This window comes from Eleutherodactylus coqui, chromosome 5, assembly GCF_035609145.1.
Source record: "Eleutherodactylus coqui strain aEleCoq1 chromosome 5, aEleCoq1.hap1, whole genome shotgun sequence".
NCBI lineage: Eukaryota > Metazoa > Chordata > Amphibia > Anura > Eleutherodactylidae > Eleutherodactylus > Eleutherodactylus coqui.
Genome location: NC_089841.1, coordinates 181,470,113 through 181,494,239, shown reverse-complemented (window position 1 = coordinate 181,494,239; position 24,127 = coordinate 181,470,113). Strand labels below are relative to the sequence as shown.

At 43.4% G+C, this 24,127-nt stretch overlaps 2 protein-coding genes across 3 annotated transcripts in view; both read right to left on the bottom strand.

Annotated features, from left to right (window-relative positions):
- The window catches only part of CRYBB2 (crystallin beta B2), a 370,816-nt gene that overhangs the window by 42,999 nt on the left and 303,690 nt on the right, over positions 1-24,127 (bottom strand). The window lies entirely within an intron of this gene.
- The window catches only part of CRYBB3 (crystallin beta B3), a 205,900-nt gene that overhangs the window by 6,829 nt on the left and 174,944 nt on the right, over positions 1-24,127 (bottom strand). Inside the window, exons 1-4 of one of the 2 annotated variants that reach the window (XM_066603896.1) lie at positions 16,395-16,419; positions 13,569-13,649; positions 6,231-6,349; positions 3,714-3,846 (exon numbers count right to left, since the gene is read on the bottom strand). In XM_066603896.1, coding sequence (XP_066459993.1) covers positions 3,714-3,846; positions 6,231-6,349; positions 13,569-13,643 — 327 coding nt within the window. In that variant the 5' untranslated portion in view covers positions 13,644-13,649; positions 16,395-16,419. Of the gene's footprint in view, positions 1-3,713; positions 3,847-6,230; positions 6,350-13,568; positions 13,650-16,394; positions 16,420-24,127 lie in introns of those variants that run through there. The other variant, XM_066603893.1, reaches the window with a different exon arrangement.

The following is a 24,127-nucleotide window of genomic DNA, read 5'->3' as shown; positions in this document are numbered from 1 at the left end:
GCCATTTTTACATAGTTCCTCTATTTTTATAGGTTCAAATTGGACAAAATAGGAATTAGAAATACTGTTTTTCCCCCAAAAAGAAGACCCTGTTTTATATTAATTTTTGGCCTCAAAAGAGGAGCTAGGACTTATTTTCAGGGGATGTCTTATAATACTTACCTAGCAGGCTCAGTCCAGGTCCCTCACACTGCTCTCCAGAGCTCCAACCTGCTTCTTGCAATCCTCGGCCGCCCACAGAAGATCACTTCCTGGTTATGGGATTCATATGGGATGGCTAATCAATGCAGCGCTCAATAAACCAATGTGATGGCTGTGATTAGTTCATCGAGTGCTCCATTGATTGGCTGAGCAGCAATCGAAGAACTAAACACAGCCATCGCGTTGTGGAGGCGGGATTTATGAATTGACTGAGCCGTGGCATTACCGAGCCTACTAGGTAATGTATTCCTTTTATTTAAGGTAATGCAGCTGGGGCTTATTTTCAGGATAGGGCTTATATTTCAAGCCTCCCCAAAAAACACAAAAAATTATGGTAGGACTTGTTTTCAGGGAAACTAGTTAAAAGGATTATGTTTAATACTTGGATACAAATACTTTACAGTCAATGACTGCTTGAAGTCTGAAATGTATAGAACAAATGCTGAGTTTTCACCACGGAGATGCCCTATCAGGGATTAACTGTAGCTGCTTTCAGTTGCTGGTTGCCTGTGGTTATTTTTCCATCAGTTGTGTCTTATTAGTAAAAAATAAGCATGATCAGTCAGGTAGATGTCAGCTGACTGACCCAGCCATTGGGAAGCATTCTATTTCTCTGCTTTAAGAAGCTCTATACTCATAGCATAACACTGTCTCCACCATGTTTGATAGATGATACATTATGCTTCCTATCATGAGCCATTTCGTTCCTTCCTTTTCCCATCAACCTGGTACAAGTTCATTTTGGTTTATCTGGCCAAACAATCTTGCTCCAGAACTGGACTATATTTTTAAATGTTTTCTAGTAAAGTCTAAATTGGCCTTTCTGTTTTTGAGTATTACCAGTACTGTAGTTTGCATTTTGAGTTAAACCCTCTATATTTAAATGCATGATGGAGTCTCTTGATTGTAGACTTCGCTAATGATATGCCTACCTCCTAGAAAGTTTTCTCGACTTGGTTAGATGCTGTTACCGTGTTTCCCCGAAAATAAGACAGTGTCTTATATTAATTTTTGTTCAAAAAGGTTTAACTTTTTTACATGTATAGCTGCCTGGACACTATTTAAATTGACTTTTTAAATTAACTGTTAGCAGGGCTTAATTTTGGAGTAGGGCTTATATTTCAAGCATCCTCAAAAAGCCTGAAAAATCATTTTGCATCCTCAAAAATTCTGGAAAATCCTGCTATGTCTTATTTTCAGGGTATGTCTTATTTTCAGGGAAACAGGGCAGATGCTGTGAAGGAGGTTTTCTTTACCAAGGAAAGAATTCTGCCATCATCCTCTTTAGTTGTCTTTTGTTCTCTTCCAAACCTTTTGGTGTTGCTTAACTCACCAGTGGATTCCTTTTGTTTTAAGGATGTACTACTTTTTAAGAATTGTTGATTTCACCACTCCTAAAGTTTCAGCTATTTCTCTGATGGATTTGTTTTTGCTTTTCTGCTTAATGATGGCTTCCTTCCCTTACATGGACACCTCTTTAGTCTACATAATAAGAGTTCCATTATGAGCAATTAACACAAATTCAACTCCAGATCCTGAGGGTGGTTTCACACATACCATAGCACTTTTGATGGGCCAAACCCAGAAGTAGATTGAGCAGGAAGTGCATGAAAAAGTTTTTCCAAGAAACACTGAGTGTGAAAACAGTCTTTGTATTAAATAATGAGGTAATAGGCCACACCGAACCATGAAAATGCTTACCAGTCATCCAATTACTTTTGAGCCTGCAAGAATAGAAGGACTATGTAAAAATAGCTGTAATTCCTAAATGGTTTAAGCAATATTTTTGTAAAACCTCTTTAATTACAGCTGAAAGTCTACAGTCACATATTCGTGACTTTGTTTCTAGCCATTTTTGTGGTGTTCAGAAGCTAAATTATGAATATTGCATCATTGCCCAAATACTTCTTGACTGAACCGTATGTATAATACAAGAATCAAGCACAGTTAATACATTTGGTGCCATATCTAAGCCTAGTAGAGAGATGAAACATGAAATCAGTGTAATCTCTTCTGTGTAACACTCCTAGTTTGTAACTAATTAAAGCTTCCAATATGGCCTGAGCAATGGTAAGGAGATACTGGAAGCGTTTACGATCCAGATTTGGGCCATCCAAGTTCATCAGCTGAGGATTGCAGCACTACACATATATTACACACTTTACATGCAGATACTACACAACACCACATATAAATTTCACTACATATACACACCACACACAGACACTAAACACATGCTACACTACATACTCACTGCACACAGACACCATCCTACCCATACACACAGTATACTGCACATACACACACTGTACACAGTCACTACAGATATGCACAGTACACACACAGACTGCAAACCACATAGACTGGATACACACACTGCATACAGATCCACTCTGTGGTGCCTGATGCAGGACCTTTGTCATGTGACCATGATATCACCAAATATACTGTACCTATTCTTATTTCTTTTTTAGCAAAATTTTTGCAAAAGTTCAATTTATGTAACATTGCATTGGCTTGAATGTTCTTCTATGAAAACTGCTGCAAAAGTGATGCATATTTACCATGATTTTGTGCAAATTACAGGAAAATCTCAAATTACAAAAATATGCCAGAGGCCACAATTTTTTTTTTGTAAAATGGGTTTCTTGCAGCTGATCTTTAAAAGCTGTTGCCTCTTTTGCAAGGATGATCAGCTAATTTCCTGAGTTCCACACCTGTCAACCCCAGTCACAGCTAGCTTCAGGGGAAATGTAGTATTATATTGCAGCCATTCAGATGAATAACCATCCTTCTAATACAAGGATGGCTTGAGTTCTCCAAAATGTCTGTTTGCCATGGCTCATAGAGAGAGTCCCGAATGAGGGCCATCCATCTTTCATGTCCATATGTCCTAATTGGGCATGTAGATTGTGGTTGTCACAATCCCTTTAACTTGTTGCCCCCTGCAGTCAGAGGATGGCTGTTCACCTCCCCTCATGGATGGTGAGACCCTGACTGTAGTTAACATTAAATACTGTCACTACACATACACTGAATCTTAACTCCATTTTTTTTCAAAAATATAGTAGGTTCGCATTTGTTACTATAAAGTAGCGTATGGCAGGCCTTTTAAACTAAATCAAACTAGAAACCTGTCTTGTTAATTAAAGGGAATGTTTTGTCATAAAATTATCCACTCTTTTTATATGAAATCTATATTTTTATTCTTTTACAAAATTTTCTATCTCACTTTCTGTATGCAGAAAACATCCTGATGTATTCCAGTTTTCACTCTGATCACCGAGCACTCATTGTAGTTTATAACCTCCTGTTTTGTAGAGAGACCTTTTTATGCATGTTTTGGGCAAACATTTCATCACAGGGCAGAATGAAAGGTAACACCTCTTTTATAAAGCTGTAAGCAGATTTCACATGATCACTCCATAGACAATAAGTGAGGAGCACAACTCATCTGCTCCTACTCCTGTCACTGAGCATGGGCACACCATTTTACACACAATGTAACTCACAATATTCAAGGGACGGATGGACATCAAATAGTCGCTCTTGTGGCTATTAGACCAGGTGTCCCATCTTGGATAGTCGCCCTTTTCCAGGACAAACTGCTCCCCAGAAAACGCTTGTCGCTCAAAGCTGAGCCATCTACATAGGAAGAACAAATGCAATGAGTATAGTAACTTTACTATAACCTTTATTAATTTATAGCATGTGTTACACCTTAACCCTTTGCAATCCAATTTTGGATTCAGGGTTTCCTAAGGGACTCTCTCTTTCTGCCTTTATACAATGGCACCATCTGCTGGTTAGAGCCAGTACTGCGGTATGTGACATGCTGGAGAGGCCCCCGACAACAGAGCGGCCAGTAATATACAGTAAGAATTCCCTGCCGGACGTCTTTCAACATTGGAGCTGTACAGCCTTCAATCATAATGTCTTCAGACGCCAGACAGTGGATTGGAAAGGGTTAATATTATGTCATATTTATATGCATATAGTGCTGGTGTCAATCCTATCCACTACATAAATCCTTATAAAGGTGTGTCATTGTAGCCAATGTTACTGAAACAAATGAATATATCTCAAACAGAGGGGTGAAGATAACATTTTGGCCTGGTCTTATAATGTAAGAACCACGGCAGTGATAAGTAGAGTTTTCAATGCAGCACAGATTTTGCTAGGTCTTCCAAAATAGCCCTTTACATTTTTACTAATCTGTTACCTGATGTTATTCATCCTACAGTTACATAAACACATTATTTTAAACACACTGAAGAGGAAAATGTATTTCACAGCACTATAATAAAATAAGGATGGCTGCACATCTAAATGAACTTCTGCATTGGCCATTCCTGGGATGCACCATATTCAGATTATATTTGAAGTGTCCTTTTTTTAAAAAAGAATGCTGCTTAAATGTGGACTGTAAGAACAAGTTTCAACAACCTATTATTTTGACTTCCAGTCCGATCAAAAGTATTATTTCGATGTATACAACTTGTTTTGCAGTGGTTGGTAAAGGCAACATTATGCAGCTGATGGACATCCTGTAATAAGAGGCCAAGGCATTGCAGTCTCTACTTCCTGTGAAAACATCAGAATGCAAGCCAATGCTTATAGTAGCCTGTATTCTGCTATGACCAGGTATAGACTGTCTAGCAGTCTCCAGGGAATCTGACTTGAGAATTTGACTCCCCTTCCACTTGTCTAAAATATTAACAGATCAATCAGTGTTAAAGCACATCTGTCAGGTGAAATTAGCTCTACTAACTATTAGCACTACCAGATCGGCCATGGAGGGGCATCATCCTATGATTGATTCTGATAGCGCCTTCATCACAAAGAAATCTGACTCTTCTGCACCGTGGACTGTACGCAAACGTGCCTCATATCATCTGATGGGTGGGCCGCTCGGTTTAGACTTGTCCTGTGCTTCTTGGTTTTCCTTGCTTGATGATTGCAGAAGGAAGCTATCAAGATCATTTACATGCAGTGCATAGGGCAGAAGAATGAAGATTCTTCAGTGATGGAAGCGCTAGCAGAAGAAATCATGGCATGATGCTCCTCCACATCTGAGCACTGATCTGGAAGCGCTAGTAGTTAGTAGGACTAAATTCACCTGACAGACTTCCTTTAAAGAACATCTGATGTGCCTGTTTTAGTAAATACAAAGTCATGTATGAATTAGCTCAGCTCCTCCTACTGGACTTCAGTACGAGTCAGCTCCTCCTACTGGACTTCCTCCTAGATTGGATGGCAGGTTCAATTTAACTTTGGTAGTAGAAGTATATTACACAATTACTTAGCTACTTTTAGATGGTCTTGGGTCAATTGCAACTTTTTTTTTATTTTAACCATAGAAAAACATTGAAGCCATTATGTGGCCATAGTGAGTCGGTGCTGTTTAGCTCCAGGGCTCCTAGCTATATGTCAGATATCCAATTTATATCCATATACAATACTGAGCATATTTAAAAGGGAACTAAATAGCTGATTTGTCACTGATCTGTTAGAAATGAATTCAGAGTGTCTCTTAAGTGAATAAGTGTCACCAGGTTCATGCTACCTGAATGATGGGAACATGAACGCAGGACAGGAATGCACATTGCGCCCATGCAGTTTGTTTTTGTTTTTTTTTAAACTGCATCATTACAGAACAAGCAAACATTGAAGTTTCACTAGGAAGGGAGCTCTGTATCTTGGTGGTGGGCTAAGCTGGCTTCTCCATGCTCACAGCATGTAGTATGACAGCTGTCTTCCCTTTTGTGTGTAGGGAGAGAGCTTTACTCTACATGGTACCGGTGAGAAGAGGCTGGTATGGGGCCGCTCCCATAACTCGGAGCTCTGTTCCGAGTCAAACTTCAAAGTTTACTAAGTCTGAAATGCCAAAGTGTTTCATGATAAAACATACGCAGACATAATGAGATTCCTGTCCCGAGTTCGTGCTGTCTACATGCTGCCATGGCACGGGAAGCATGAACCTGGTGAGAGGTTCCGTTTCAAGTGAATATAGTATGCGCGCTACTCACGGTCCAGATTCCACCTGGATAGATCCAACTTTCTCAAGTCCTTTCTCTCCCAAGTTCTGGCATTCCCCAGTGAGCTCACACTTCTTCCCCTGGAAATTCTCCAATTCGAAAATTGTGATCTGGGATTTAAGATGTAAATGACAAAACATTGTGTTTATCCTGATGAAGGTCTGATACTTTTCCTTATATAAAGTATACCATGGTTTTATATGCTGCAGTTTCCAACATCTTGTTGTATGATCAAGCTTAGGCTCTGCTCACGAATTGCTATTTCAATAAGTTCAGCCTATAAATCAAAAAACGTACACCTGAAATATCTAGAGAATTCTATTCACCTGGCATACAGTATGTGAAAAGAGTGACTTTTTGGCGCACACTGGGCTAGTATTTGTTAGCATGCTTTTCGTTACTGTATAAAAAAAACAGTCTGCTGTACGTTTCAATACAGAGGGTTACTTATACCAGGCGTATACATTTTTGGACAATAAGACTCAAAGGGTGAAGTATGTATGCCACCGTATGCTTATATATGTTTCATTGTGGGTATACATTAGAATATTTCCAATCAATACTTCCACAAAAAGAAAAAAACCTGATGTGAACCCAGCCTAATACAGTGCAGTTTTTGGCCTCTGAGGTCTGAATAAATAATATTTAAATTTCCTTTCTATAAAACACATTTTCCTTCCTGACTCACATACAATATAAATCGGGAGGACCTCCCTGGAACTAATAGTGGGCATGACCAGGTAGATTATACTGTAGCTGTGTAGAGCCATAGAATTGGTATCATTTATTAGAACCAATGGGACTTTAGACCAGTTGTTTTCTATGCAGGCACTAATACAGTAGGGCATACAGAGGTAACAACCACAGAAGTATTTTATTCAGGTGGTATTGAGGAACAATAACGTAAGGCAAGTCACCTATTTACATACAGAGCTATCCAGAAACATATAAAATCAGTAGAGAAGAGTCCTTCAGCTGAGAAGAGTCATGCTGATTCATGAGTTACCATGCTAATCACTGCTCCTTTCTTGGTAGACAGCTCATTGCATTCCTTGTTTTATAGGAAATTCTGTCTTTCAAGAGCAAGTGGGTACGGTTAGCTCAGCAGCTCATGGATCAGCGTGATTCTTCTAGTCAGAAGACTCTTCGCTGCTGATTTGCATACGGCACAAAACGTTGACACCTACAGTAAATGTGGTGGTAAGAAAATAGAGGACATTAAAAGTCATTGATTTTTCATCTCCTGCCTGCCAGTGAAGTCAGTTTTAAGGGTGAGATGATGGTGACAGGTTCCCTTTAAATGTTCCGTAAAACTGATATTGTGTATTTAAAAAAAGCCATAAGTAACTGGAATTGGAGATCATGGTAGTAGACATTTTATAGGACTTGTCAGTCATCCAACTAAGGAATACTACAGTCCGCTTGGGGACAATACATTATATTTAATACATTTTAATGGCCCCTTAAGATTTTCTGAAGTTCTGAGACAACAATCTCCAGTCAATGATTTCAATCAATGTGCGGAAATTCTATCCTGCAGCAGCAAACAAGCACATTCCTAAATAATATAAATAAATAGGACATTACAGATTAGAATGAATCAGAGGTTGAGTTTAGGATAATTCATGTTTTTTCAAGAGATACAATAAAATATCCAGTTAAAAAAAATGCAAAGTAAAGTTGATGTAGGGTACTAAGCAAAATACTCTAGCCTAAAATAAAATGAGTGTCGATACATCACAGTAGCGCTCCCTGATGTACAAAGACGGCACTGCAGCAGGTCAATGTCTTCAGTAATAATACTTGAGATGAAATTGGAGGGTCGGCACCATGTTGTGATCGCTGAGATTGTGTATGTGCTAAATGTGTTATAGACCGTTTTACTTCCCTTGCATCTTTGTGTTACACAAACAGTGGGGCGCATACAGGCACTTTTAGCATATGTGATCGTGCAAATACACTCATTGTCAAAAAAAAAAAAAAGCATCTAGAAGGGGTTGTTGGAATCGATAATAATGCAAAAAGATAATTTATTGCAAAAAACTGAACACTTGAAGGGAGGCTCTAGTACCCTGTTGGGTCGCCTCTAACTTGGATACAAGATGTGATACGGATGGGAATGGAGGCTCTAGTACCCAGTAGGGCCACCTCTTGCTTGGATACAAGATACCATATGGGTGGGCATGGTGGCATACAGGTCCAATGTGGTGTCCTGCGGCATATTGGTCCACATTTGCTATAATTGAGCCAGTGGATAGTGCAGATTTGTAGACTATTGAAGTTGGCATCTGAGATGGGCGATACATGTTCTGTTGGCAATAAATCTGGTGACCGGGATGGCCACGGAATTGTGACATTGTTGTAAAGGCATTCCTGTGTGCAGCCAAGCATTATCCTGCTGGAACATGCCTTTTTGGAAGCTGCCGTGAGAGGAACATATGTGGCTGCAGGATATCCTGAACATATCGCTGAGCTGTCATTGTCCCTCATACAACTACTAAGGGTGACCGGCTGTCATATTAGATGGCCCCGAAGACTATCACACTAGTAGTGGGGGCAGGGTGCCGCTCCACAGCAAAGGCAGGATTGAAGCGCTCACCCTGAGGTGACCACACATGAACACGGCCGTCATCTCTGCCCACACTTAACCTGAATTCATTGCTGAAGGCAACCTGATTCCACTACATTGCGTCCAGTTTCATTGTTCATGACACCATTGGAAACGGAGGCGACAGTTGGTGGGTGTCAAAGGCAGGCCATGAAATTGGAGTCCCTACCCTGTATGGTATAGAACACATAGGATAGTAAATAAGGCTTTCTTACATTCTTCTGTCATGACGTAGTTTTGCTGATTAAATATGGATGTGCTTCTCTTTCAGCTCTATCGCCTTTCTACTCTAAGATTAAATGCAATACCTCCTATATACATTAACAGCATACAGTTTTTGTACCTTTATTAATATACCACAAGTATAATATTAGTGTTATACCAGTTTACATTTATGGACTACACTGCTTAGCTAATTGAATGTGAAGCTTCGCTTTATGCTGGAGTTACACATGCATTTAATAATGCATTTTTGGTGTAAATTTTTAATGGAGTTTTTTTGAGCCAAGGTCAGGACTGGATCTGAAAGAATGGAAAAGAATGGAGCAAAAAACGTCTCTCTTGTATCAAATCAATAACAAACTTCACCAAAATCTGCATCTGAACCTGGATGTCTGTATACATTGGGAGCTTGGACAGAAAAATGGCAAATTAGGTTTTACACTGATAAATGTAAGTTTCTGCACATGGGCAGAGGAAATACATGTCACCATTACACACTAAATGGGAAACCACTGGGGAACCCTGACATGGAAAAGGACTTGTGGATTTTATTTAACTGTAAGCGTAACTAGAGCAACCAGTGTCAGGCAGCTGCTGCCAAGGCAAATAGGATCATGGGGAGCATCAAAAGAGGTCTAGGGGCGCATGATGAGAAGATTGCTCTTCCTCTTTACAAGTCACTGGTCAGACCACACATGGACTATTGTGTACAGTTTTGGGCACCGGTACTCAAGAAGGACATAGCAGAGCTTGGCAGGTACAAAGGCGGGCAACTAGAGCAATAAACGGAATGGGCGGACTACAATACCCAGAGAGGATATTGCAATTGGGGTTATTTAATTTATAAAAAGACAGCTAAGGGCCAACCTAATAACTATATATAAATATATCAGACGACAATACGGAGATCTTTCCTATGACCGTGACTGTAACAAGGGGGCATCTTCTACGTCTAGAGGAAAGAAAGCTTCTAGACATAGAAGGGGATTCTTTACTGTAAGAGCAGTAAGATTATGGAACTCTCTGCCTGAGAATGTGAATGCCCTTTCTTAAGGGGTTCAATATTACATGTTATAGCCACTAATTACTTCAGAAGGGTCATTGATTCAGGGATTTATTCTGATTGCCAGACTTGGAGTCGAGAAGGAATTTTTTCCCTACAGCAAAAAATAATTGTCTGCTACTTCATGAGGGTTTTTGCTTTCCTCTGGGTCAACATTATACGATAATAGACTGAATCGAATGGACATATGTCTTTATTCAGCCTTAAATACTATGTTATGTTATCAATCCAGTCCTAATGACAGGCATGAACAAAATGGTGCAGCCAGGATAAAGTTATAGTAATAGTAACCAAATCACTATCAATAAATGCCGTTCAGTTCAGCTTAGCACCGTAGGAAGGAAGGGGATCGTTTTAGAGGGAATCGGACTACACAGTGGCGGTACAGCATAGAGCGGACTACATGCTCTGCTTGTGCTGCAGAACAGAAATGTGGATCTTAAGAAAATAAATGCACCTTACATAGTACATGGCTCCCTGCTGGAATCTATGTAACTGTCTAAATAGTATAAGCTGCCTGCAAATAGCGGTTTTTTACCGCTACCTGCCCAGCTGCACATGGACTTGTAACTTGAAATTATTGCAAGTCCAGTTGCAGCCCAGCAATTACCAGTAAAGTGTGAGCATTACCTGCAATATCTAACACTAGCACTGTTATTCTTCATTAATAAGAAAGCTGAATGTAGAAAATAAGACCTTAAAAACCATTTTAAAGATATACATTGAGCTAAACTATTAAGTTTATGTTCGTCCACACGTTTTTTATAATTCATTAAAGCAACGTTCACATTTGCATCATAACCAAAGCCATGTCGCTGTGGGAGATCCATCATACAGTGCGTGCTGCGCTATTTTTTATAGTCATAAGTGACAAAACTGACTATAGAACCCCAATCTGAACACAATCTAATTTCATTTTGATGTATAGAAGGGCTATATGTACCCTTTGTTATTTCAGAAGCTAATCTAAAATATATCAGGTGGTCTTGAGCCACCAATAAAGCCTCCACTCAGGTTTAAATTCAGAAATGACTACGGTTAACCCCATCAAACTTTAACCCTTTCCAATCCACTGTCTGACGTCTAAAGACATTCTGATTGAAGGCTGTACAGCTCCGATGTAAGAAGACGTCCGGCAGGGTATTCTTACTGTAGGTTACTAGCCGCTCTGTTGTCGGGGGACCTCTCCAGCATGTCACATACTGCAGTACTGGCTCTAGCCAGCAGATGGTGCCATTGTATAATGGCAGAAAGAGAAAGCCCCCTAGGAAAACCTTGAATCCAAAATTGGATTGCAAAGGGTTAATGCATGAGTCCATAAAGTTGGGAGCTGTTTGATGGAGAGTTAACAATTTATTTAGTTATCCCTATGTAAGGTACACAGTAATCATTGGTGTTTTTTTGATTCCTTGGCTAATATAGCAGCCCTGCTGAATCAAAAACAAAAATCTATTATTTTTACCTGCAGGCTAAGGTGTTTTTACACTGACAGATTTTCTATGAGGAAAGAGCAATGGTCAACGATTTTGCAGATCGATGGGTACTCATTCAGCTCCATTTACATGCAGCAATCGGCACTAATGCATCTGCCTGTATAATCATTAGTATGATCATTTGAGCACATTAGGTTTTATTGTTGTTGGTAGAGTATTGCTGTTTTCAGAGGGCTATGTGCTGCCAACAATTTTGGTGCCACATAAGAAATGTGATCAGCGCATCTATCAGATGATTAGGAACGTCTTCGCACAGGACAATGGTCGGATGAAAAACAGCGGGAATATCCAGAGTTTTAGGTTTGTGCAGAGTTTGGCCTTAAACGTTAAATTATAAAAATGTATAGAAAAAAAAGTAAAATCTACACTTTAAGGGTGCCTACCCACTTGCGATTTTTTTCCTGTGATGTTTTGCGTTTTTTCTCAAGAGCAATCAGTATAGAATGTGTTCTTGTCCATCTGGGGTTTTTTCCGTTTCGTGGGGTTTTTTCACATAGAAACTGTCAGTTGCATATGTCTCCTTATTTTTCTCTTAATGCACCCATGATTGTCAATGGAGGGCTGCAAAAAACGCCGTGAAAAATGCGCAAAAAACGCCGTGGAAAACACGCAAAAAACCCGCGAAAACGCCGCGTTTTTCACGCGCGAAAATCGGCAACGCAAGTGGGTAGGCGCCCTAAGGAAACGTTCTAATTGTATCATCACAGACCGCCCTTTTAATATGACAGCAACTGCAACAATTAGCTTATCCCCTCCGGACTAGCTCCTGAGCCGTTGACTGCTCATCCCGCTAACTGGGAACTGTAGTGTTACATGCTAGAAATCAAATAAATGTCCTTCTATGTGATAAATGGATGGACTAAGGGCTGCTTGCACCAACATTTTGATCTGAGATCTACATGAGGTGATCTCCGATGGAGCAGAAAAACATTCCTCCAACACGGTTTAGCCCTTGATCAAGATTCAAATCTCAGATCAATTTGATCCCCCAATTTTGGTGGATCACACTCGTTGATCTAAGTTCAACTGGCAAAATCTAAGCGCACTAGGCGGATAGCTGGATAGGTTTTTCCTGGGTGGTGAAATTACATCCACGTTGGCTGCAGGTAGCGGCCATATTTTTACTATCACTATGAAAGCTTGGACGATTGTTATAAATGCTGGGAGCATCACCGGACTACAGTAACCGTGCGTGATACATTTCTTCTAGATTGCACTTTTGATCGCAGATTACTTGAACTTAGTTTTGCAAATCTTAGATCAAAAAGTATTGGCGCAATGCTTTGTCATCAAATCAAGTTCAGCAGCTGATCGCAGCGTAACTAAACCTTCATCAACAGCATGGCTGGTGTAGGCAGCCCTTGGTCCACCATAGTGAAAGTCACTGCAAACTCATAGAAGTGGCTACAGAGCTAGAGACCCCCCTCTATAACCGCCAAATACCTTTAGTAGGGCATATAGAGAGAGAGTGTCAAGATGAAACAATTTATAGCTAGTTGCCTGGGTTTCGAAGTGATTACTGTAATATGGTTTTTTACCTAGCTTAGTATGCAAAAGTATCTGTAGATGACATCTAAGGAGGTCTAAAATAGTTGCAGATCCTATAGATTTTATCCCATGGATGAACACCAGAGCCTAGTGCAGACATTCATGTTAAAATTGTTTTTGTAGAATATCATTTTTGAATTACAATAGTAATTATATGACTGCAATATAATCATCTAATATTGTAACTGGCTATAGTAAACCTATAGAAATACATTATCCAATCAAAATAGAACGTTCGGTCTTATAACTGAGGATTATTGATGCAAACTGAAAATGTTGTATTTGTGTTTATGAACATCCTGATGGCATAATCCTATCATTCTGAAGCATTTATCCCTCATATGGCCCTACCTGATAATAAACAGTATTCGTGTATCACTGATATTGCACAATACCTTGTAGCTGCCACCAATACCACCATGGCTCTTGCCAGCTGCCATCTGTTCTGGAGTACTCTGTGGTTCACTCATGTTTACCTGGAGCAAAAACAACTTCATTAGTGACTCATCAGTTAATATCTATATAACTCAGAACTTCGTGACCCCTAAATGTTTAATTTTGATTTCCATAATTGTGAACATTTTCAATGTTAAGCGGATGAAATTGATGAATTGATAATTTCATCTATAATGGTTCTCAAAATTATATCATGGAACTCAAGAATGAGCAACATTTCTCTACATAGATGTATACACAGAGGAAAGAGAGCCACAAAGAAAATATTAAATTAGGGGCCCCTTCTGGTGCTGCTTAATAACACTGGACCACTAATTACCTGAGATGGGAGGACTTTGCCCCATATCTTTACCATGGCCATTGGGTTGGTTCCTCACACCCTTCCCTTCTTTACTACTATGGTATGGCCTATGGAAAGGGGATCCCTACACAAGTTTTTTGCTGTTCATCAAAATGAGGGTGAGTGTTTTTTCAGAGGCCACATTGGCAACATCTATGATACATATGCCCTTACATATACAATAAAACCTGCTGTAGAAGTTTTAGATATTCCTGGAGTCCTAGAAAAACATATGTCTTGGGTTGCAAAGCCACATATGAAATACGTCATCTCAGAGTTTGATCTCTGTCGTCTATTCACATAGCTAGTTTAAGTTAAGTAAACTGAACAACTGTTCTGATTATCGTGCAGTTTTAGGAAATCCTGTGTAACTGGATTATTGTGACTTTAGATCTCGCCTACGCATCAATGTCTTGCCCAGAACATATTTTGTTAAAACTAATAACCAATTTAAGTAGTGGTAATAGATATTCAGAGAGTCTGTAGGCGTAAATATGAAGACCATCTGTGATTATGATACTTATGACCTTTAGATCAAATGAGGCTGTAGGCTGATAGACATTAAGCTGTCCAGCCTGCCAGCTTTTATAGTTATCCAGATGAATGCGCTTTTCAAAGGAAAAGGTCCCTTTGTTGTTAATCTATAAACTGTGTCCTATTACCGTAGCAGACTGTCTTTTACAGCACACTATGCAAAGAGTCAGAGCTCAATCATTTAAGACAATTTACAGTAAGCCGTATACTAGCCATCTCTTTCAGCTTTGTTCATTTAGCTACATTACTCTTGATCACCACTAGAGGGGGCCCCTCTGGTAGTTCTCTGCAGTATATGAGTCATTGTGAGTTTTGTAGCCTGGTCGCTCAGCTTCAGAGTCCTGTGAAAATTGCAGACACAATGTGATCTCTATTGTTTCTGTTGAGAAATCCTGCGACTGAATTGTATGGTCACACTTGGGGTGCAGAATATTTCCATAAGGCACATCTAAAGATGCAGAAAATTCTGCATCAAAATCTGCATATATACATGCGGTTCTGCATGCCGACATATATGCAGACTAGTAAATGGCTGATTTTCTAGATAATATTTTTGTAATACATGCAAATCTTTCCACTACACTATCTTTCTACTCCCGGTTTTGGCTCACAAAATACTGATGTAAAATACGCCCGTCTGAATAAACCCTAAAGAAAACAACAAAATAATAGTATTACCATTTAAAGAGAGAGATACTTTGTTGGACAGATGAGAATTGTAATAATGAATTCAAAGCTTCTTTAAACGCAGTGCTACAACTTCACTACTAATAAATGGTTCAAGGCACAACGTTGCTATCACAATCCAAGTCTGCACCCAAAGCAAATCGTGGGCATAATGGTAGATATTTCATGAAATTTTCCATAGCATTTCAAAGTTAAAGAGCATGTACAGAATAGGAAAAATGGGTCTGCTTTTTATTGAAACAGCGCCACTCTTGCACATGGGTTGTTTCTGGCATTGCAGTGTATCCGCATTTAAGTGAATGCTACAATACAAGACAACACCTTAAATGATTATTACGATTACTGACAAATTGAATCCCAGTCGGGCATCAGAATATTCACCTCAATTGCAGATCATGCTAAAGTCATCTGCAATACATTTTGACTAGTTTATATATGTGCACATTTCATTATGTGATTGTTCCCAGCAAGAGAAACCAAGTAATCTTGTAGATATGATACCTTTTGATGCCTAACAAAAATACATGATGTTAATGCAAGCTTTTGAACCTACGCAGGCTTTTGTTTCGAAAGCTTGCATTAACATCATGTATTTTTGTTAGCCATTAAAAGGTATCATATCTACAAGATTACTTGGTTTCTCTTGCAGGGATCACATTTTGCTCTACTGCCTAACACAGTACCAAACTTTTTCCATTACACATTTCATTAATCACATTAATATAGAAAACACACACTGCTTCACTGCAGAACACCACGGACCACATGAAGAAGCAAATATATTGTTTCTTTCACTAGAATGTTCATTAGAGAGACTCTTCAGATCTAAATAAAAACATCAGCAACTCCCATCTATATAACACCATCACTCTGTATAGATGAGTGGTCTAAGCTGTCTATATTCCAATATGTATGGTCCATTAGGCCATAAATGTAGGATCCCATTCACCTGCACTTTATATATTGCCAGGTATTCATCAATTCTTTGATGCTTATCTTATAAATCACTGCATGGTGCCTCAATCGTCCTTCAAAGCCATTGCCCTAAAGGGAGCAGAGCAGGTGCAGAAGTTTATAGAACCTGGATCATAAGCCGCAGCATAAAGCAAACCCCGAGCAAAGAGTTATGCATATCCCAAGGGCCAAGAAATGAAGAACTCCAGAGATCTGCACAGCACATGTGAAGGCAAGTGGATCAGCGTACCTCTTCTGCTGACTGTGTTCTGAAATGATCATATCTGACCAGAGAGATGGACGATATATATATATGATAGCAGTGAATAGAGCTTTAGATTACAAGAGTGCTGAGGCAGCAACTGTGTCTATTCCATTGTCTCCATCAGATTTCACATGAATAGTCTGCGCTGGACATCCACTGTACACACCAGACACTGTTCTACCTTACAGCTCACAGCTCATTTGCAGAAGATTAGTGATTGACTTTGGGTCAGCATATTCAGATTGCCTCACTCTCTCACTTCTTGCCAAATATTTAGACTCAAATGCAGCTATCAGCAGTTTGTAAAGTATCATTTTGTATCCCACTGTACAAAAAATAGACAACAGGAAGAAAAGTGAGGACAGACTAAATACATCCCATCCTTGCTGAAGATGTTATTGCAGAAAATCTGAACATACTGGTTTAAAAATGAATACAGACAGCAACGACATTGCCAATTAAAATACCTTGTCAGTGCTAATTACTAAAATAGGAAAACACCATTAAAGCCAGGGTTGTACATAGAAGTCACAGCCTCATAACAAAAGTCAACATTGCCTACTACAGTTAGAGACTAACAGTTCATATGTTCCGCCGCCGCCTTCTCCAATGTTGTTCCTGTTATTAAACCAAGTACTGTGCCGTATCTGCTGTCACAGATGGCATATAATACTGCTCCTACCCTTTTAATGTGCCGTGCCTAACTGTTAAGGCAGCAGACTGTTAAGGCAGCAGAAATGCAGTCTAAGCTCTCACTCACGACCTGAAGGTTGCGAGTTCAATCCCCGCATGGTTCAGGTAGCTGGCTCAAGGTTGACTCAGCTTTGCATTCTTCCAAGGTCGGTAAAATGAGTACCCAGCTTGGTGAAGATTAGAGATGAGCGAACGTATTCGTCCGAGCTTGATATTCGTGCGAATATTAGGGTGTTCGGGATGTTCGTTATTCGTAACGAACACCATGCGGTATTCGGGTTACTTTCACTTCCTTCCCTGAGACGTTAGCGCGCTTTTCTGGCCAATTGAAAGACGGAAGGCATTACAACTTCCCCCTGCGATGTTCAAGCCCTATACCACCCCCCTGCTGTGAGTGGCTGGGAAGATCAGATGTCACCCGAATATAAAAGTCAGCCCCTCCCGCGGCTCGCCTCAGATGCCTTGTGAGTTAGATGAGGGACAGTGCTGCTGGTACCGGAGCTGCTGTAGGGAGAGAAATAGCAGTTAGTGTAGGCTTCAAGAACCCCAAAGGTCCTTATTAGGGCCAGTAATACCTGTGTGTTGGCTGCTGTTAGCAGTGACTTTTTTTTTTTTTCTCAAAATCACCTCTGCAGAGCGTTGCACCCGGCATTAGGGACAGAAGTCTTGGATAGGCAGGGAGAGTGTTAGGAGTGAGTGTAGCCTTCCAGAACCTCAACGGTCCTTTCTAGGGCCATATTTAACCGTGTGCAGTACTGTGCTGGCTGCTGTTAGCTGTGCTGCATTTTTTTTTTCTTCTCAAAATCGCCTCTGCAGAGCATTGCACCCGGCATTAGGGACAGAAGTGTTGGATAGGCAGGGAGAGTGTTAGGAGTAAGTGTAGCCTTCAAGAACCTCAACGGTCCTTTCTAGGGCCATATTTAACCTGTGCAGTACTGTGCTGGCTGCTGTTAGCTGTGCTGCATATTTTTTTTTCTCTCAAAATCGCCTCTGCAGAGCATTGCACCCTCCATTGATACTACAGGGAAAGAATTGTGTAGGCAGGGCCACAACACAGTTATTATTCATTGAATATACGCAGTGCGGCCTTTTGCTTGTAAAACAACTGAAAACAAATCTATTTGTCCAGCCTCTGTCCGTCCTAAGGGCTGTGGACACGTGTGAGCTGCGTGTACAACGTTAAAAAATCAGACGCACCCAGCTACGGTTTACTGCTGGCTTCGCCATTTGCTTTCCTTAATTGGGAAAAAAATACCTGCTCTGCCAGAGTTAATAACTCTGCTACCCTCAAGTTCTGTGACACATTAGCAGGGCCACATCACAGTTATTAAACTTAGATTATTCATTCACTAGAGGCAGTGGGGCCTTTCGTTTTCAAAAAAGGGAAAAAATTATATTTGGCCTGCAGTCTTGCGCCAATTTATTTCCTGCCTGTGAAATCAAATCACTGGTAATACAGCATGCTGAGGGGTAGGGGTAGGCCTAGAGGACGTGGACGCGGCCGAGGACGCGGAGGGCCAAGTCAGGGTGTGGGCACAGGCCGAACTCCTGTTCTAGGTGTATCGCAGCCGTCTGCTGCGCGATTAGTAGACAGGCACGTTTCTGGCGTCCCGACAGTCATCGCACAATTCATGGGTCCACGCGGGAGACGGTTATTAGATAATGAGCAGTGTGAGCAGGTCCTGTCCTGGATGGCAGAAAGTGCTTCGAGCAACCTATCGTCCACCCACAGTTCTGCGCCGTCCACTGCTGCAAATCCGAATCCTCTGTCTGCTGCTCCTCCTTCCTCCCAGCCTCCTCACTCCACTACAATGACACATGCTCAGGAGCGGGAACACTCCCAGGAACTGTTCTCGGGCCCCTGCTCAGATTGGGCAGCAGTGGTTCCTCTCCCACCAGAGGAGTTTATCGTCACTGATGCCCAACCATTCGAAAGTTCCCGGGGTCCGGGGGAAGAGGCTGGGGACTTCCGCCAACTGTCTCAAGAACTTTCTGTGTGTGAGGAGGACGATGACGATGAGACACAGTTGTCTTGCAGTGAGGTAGTAGTAAGGGCAGTAAGTCCGAGGGAGCAGCGCACAGAGGATTCGGAGGAAGAGCAGCAGGACGATGAGGTGACTGACCCCACCTGGTGTGCAACGCCTACTCAGGACAGGTCTTCAGAGGGGGAGGCAGGGGCAGCAGCAGGGCAGGTTGCAAGAGGCAGTGCGGTGTCCAGGGGTAGAGGCAGGGCCAGACCGAATAATCCACCAACTGTTTCCCAAAGCGCACCCTCGCGCCATGCCACCCTGCAGAGGCCGAGGTGCTCTAAGGTCTGGCAGTTTTTCACAGAGACGCCTGACGACCGACGAACAGTGGTGTGCAACCTTTGTCGCGCAAAGCTCAGCCGGGGAGCCAACACCAACAGCCTCACCACCACCAGCATGCGCAGACATATGATGGCCAAGCACCCCACAAGGTGGGACGAAGGCCGTTCACCGCCTCCGGTTTGCACCTCTGCCTCTCCCCCTGTGCCCCAACCTGCCACTGAGATGCAACCCCCCTCTCAGGACACGGGCACTACCGCCTCATGGCCTGCACCCACACCCTCACCTCCGCTGTCCTCGGCCCCATCCACCAGTGTAGTTCAGCGCACCGTCCAGCCGTCGCTTGCGCAACTGTTGGAGCGCAAGCGCAAGTACGCCGCCACGCACCCACACGCTCAAACGTTAACCGTCCGCATAGCAAAATTCATCAGCCTTGAGATGCTGCCGTATAGGGTTGTGGAAACGGAGTCCTTCAAAAGTATCATGGAGGCGGCGGCCCCGCGCTACTCAGTTCCCAGTCGCCACTACTTTTCCCGATGTGCTGTCCCAGGGCTGCACGACCACGTCTCCCGCAACATTGTACGCGTCCTCACCAACGCGGTTACTGCCACGGTCCACTTAACTACGGACACGTGGACAAGCACAGGCGGGCAGGGCCACTACATCTCCCTGACGGCACATTAGGTGAATTTAGTGGAGGCTGGGACAGAGTCAGAGCCTGGGACCGCTCACGTCCTACCCACCCCCAGAATTGCGGGCCACAGCTCGGTGGTGGTATCTGCGGCGGTGTATGCTTCCTCCACTAAAGCACCCTCCTCCTCCTCCGCAACCTCTGTCTCGCAATCAAGATGTGTTAGCAGCAGCATGTCGCCAGCAGTCGGTGTCGCGCGGTGTGGCAGCACAGCGGTGGGCAAGCGTCAGCAGGCCGTGCTGAAACTACTCAGCTTAGGAGATAAGAGGCACACGGCCCACGAACTGCTGCAGGGTCTGACACAGCAGACCGACCGCTGGCTTGCGCCGCTGAGCCTCCAACCGGGCATGGTCGTGTGTGACAACGGCCGTAACCTGGTGGCGGCTCTGCAGCTCGGCAGCCTCACGCACGTGCCATGCCTGGCCCACGTCTTTAATTTGGTGGTTCAGCGCTTTCTGAAAAGCTACCCACGCTTGTCAGACCTGCTCGTAAAGGCGCGCCGGCTCTGCGCACATTTCCGCAAGTCCCACACGGACGCTGCCACCCTGCGCACCCTGCAACATCGCTTTAAGCTGCCAGTGCACCGACTGCTGTGCGACGTGCCCACACGGTGGAACTCTACGCTCCACATGTTGGCCAGGCTCTATGAACAGCGTAGAGCTATAGTCGAATACCAACTCCAACATGGGCGGCGCAGTGGGAGTCAGCCTCCTCAATTCTTTTCAGAAGAGTGGGCCTGGTTGGCAGACATCTGCCATGTCCTTGGTAATTTTGAGGAGTCTACCCAGGTGGTGAGCGGCGATGCTGCAATCATTAGCGTCACCATTCCTCTGCTATGCATCTTGAGAAATTCCCTGCAAAGCATAAAGGCAGCTGCTTTGCGCTCGGAAACGGGGGCGGTGGAAGACAGTATGCCGCTGGATAGTCAGGGCACCCTCCTGTCTATTTCTCAGCGCGTACAGGAGGAGGAGGAGGAGCATGAGGAGGATGAAGAGGAGGGGGAAGAGACAGCTTGGCCCGCTGCTGACGGTACACCGGCTGATTGCCTGTCATCCTTTCAGCGTGTATGGCCTGAGGAGGAGGAGGAGGAGGAGGAGGAGGAGGATCCTGAAAGTGATCTTCCTAGTGAAGACAGCCATGTGTTGCGTACAGGTACCCTGGCACACATGGCTGACTTCATGTTAGGATGCCTTTCTCGTGACCCTCGCGTTGCACGCATTCTGGCCACAACGGATTACTGGGTGTACACACTGCTCGACCCACGCTATAAGGAGAACCTGCCCACTCTCATTCCCGAAGAGGAAAGGGGTTCGTGAGTTTTGCTTTACCACAGGACCCTTGCGGACAAGCTGATGGTAAAATTCCCAGCCGACAGCGCTAGTGGCAGAAGGCGCAGTACCGAGGGCAAGGTAGCAGGGGAGGTGCGGAGATCGAGCAGCATGTACATCCCAGGCAGTGCAACAGTCTTTAAGGGCCTGGACAGCTTTATGGCTCCCCACCAAGACTGTGTCACCGCTCCCCAGTCAAGGCTGAGTCGGCGGGAGCACTGTAAAAGGATGGTGAGGGAGTACGTAGCCGATCGCACGACCGTCCTCCGTGACGCCTCTGCCACCTACAACTACTGGGTGTCGAAGCTGGACACGTGGCCTGAACTAGCGCTGTATGCCCTGGAGGTGCTTGCTTGTCCTGCGGCTAGCGTCTTGTCGGAGAGGGTGTTTAGTGCGGCTGGGGGAATCATCACAGATAAGCGTACCCGCTTGTCAACCGACAGTGCCGACAGGCTAACACTCATCAAGATGAACAAAGCCTGGATTTCGCCAGACTTCTCTTCTCCACCAGCGGACAGCAGCGATACGTAAGCAATACGTAGGCTGCACCCGCGGATGGAAGCTACGTTCTCTCTCACCATCCAAAACGGGGACATTTCTGCTTCATCAATCTGTGTCTAATATTCCTCCTCCTCCTCCTGCTCCTCCTCCTGAAACCTCACGTAATCACGCTGAACGGGCAATTTTTCTTAGGGCCACAAGGCTCACTCAAATAATTTTTCTGAACAATTTTTAAAAGTTTCAATGCGCTTAAAAGCGTTGGAACTTTAACTTGAACCAATTTTTCGTTACACTGGGCTGCCTCCAGGCCTAGTTACCACTTAAGCCACATTAACCAAAGCGATTAATGGGTTTCACCTGCCCTCTTGGCTGGCCATGGCCAATTTTTTGGATGTACATTAGTACTGTTGATACAGCAATTTTTGTGGGCCCTCGCCTACAGTGTAATCAAATTAATTTTTAGCCCACCTGCATTACAGCTGACGTTACCTCAGCTGTGTTGGGCAATGCAATGGGATATATTTATGTACCGCCGGTGGCTTCCTGGCACCCACCCAGGCAGTGGGTCCACAGGGAATTATAAATGCATCTGTTTCCACTTGTAAAGAACCCCAGTCTGACTGGGGCATGCAGTGTGGGCCGAAGCCCACCTGTATTACGCACGACATTACTACCTCAGCTGTGTTGGGCAATGCAATGGGATATTTTTGTGTACCGCCGGTGGGTTCCAGGGAGCCACCCATGCTGTAGGTGCACACGGAGTGTAACCTACATGTGTCCACTTGTAAAGAACCCCAGTCTGACTGGGGCATGCAGTGTGGGCCGAAGCCCACCTGCATTAAGCACGACATTACTACCTCAGCTGTGTTGGGCAATGCAATGGGATATTTCTATGTACCGCCGGTGGCTTCCTGGCACCCACCCATGCTGTGGGTCCACAGGGACTTGTAAATGCATCTGTTTCCACTTCTAAAGAACCCCAGTCTGACTGGGGCATGCAGTGTGGGCCGAAGCCCACCTGCATTAAGCACGACATTACTACCTCAGCTGTGTTGGGCAATGCAATGGGATATTTTTATGTACCGCCGGTGGGTTCCAGGGAGCCACCCATGCTGTCGGTCCACAGGGACTTCACAATAGGGAGTTGGACCTGGCTGTGACTATTTATAAAAAACCGCGGTCTGACTGGGGCATGCAGACACCTTGACAGAATGAATAGTGTGTGGCACATAGGTTCCCCATTGCTATGCCCACGTGTGCAGCTCCAGATGGAGGTGGCACAGGATTGGATTTCTCATTGCTTCTGTACAGCATTGTGGACTATCGGCCCGCCCCTTTTATGGGGGGGGTCGCTGCCTAGCCATGCCAACCCTCTGCAGTGTGTGCCTGCTTTTCCTCTGGCAGACGCACTTATAAATAGACATGAGGGTGGCGTGGCATGAGGGCAGCTGAAGGCTGGGCAGGGACAATTTGGTGTACGCTGTGGACACTGTCGTGCGGGGGGGGGGTGGTTGGGCAGCATCTAACCCAGGAGAAGTGGCAGCGGAGTGTCATGCAGGCAGTGATTGTGCTTTCTTGGAGGTAGTGTGGTGCTTAGTTAAGGTATGCATTGCTAATGAGGGCTTTTCAGAAGTAAAAGTTGTTGGGAGGGGGGGGGGGCCACTCTTGCCGGTATTGTGGCTTAATAGTGGGACCTGTTAACTTGAGATGCAGCCCAACATGTAGCCCCTCGCCTGCCCTATCTGTTGCTGTGTCGTTCCCATCACTTTCTTGAATTGCCCAGATTTTCACACATGAAAACCTTAGCGAGCATCGGCGAAATACAAAAATGCTCCGGTCGCCCATTGACTTCAATGGGGTTTGTTATTCGAAACGAACCCTCGAACATCGCGGGAAGTTCGTTTCGAATAACGAACACCCGAGCATTTTGGTGTTCGCTCATCTCTAGTGAAGATTAATAAACAAATTACCTGAAAGCACTGCAGAATAAGTTGGCGCTATACAAATAACAAGATTCATTGAAAAAAAAAAAAAGAATGCGATGACTTGAAAATCTCACATAACCATATTTACTTGCCAGTAGAACATAGAACACGTATCAGAAGGTGAAAGTGAGACATTTTTCCATTTTAAAAAATTAATTCAATTAGAAATCGATGGCAGCAACACATCTCAAAAAAGTTGGGACATGGTTAACAA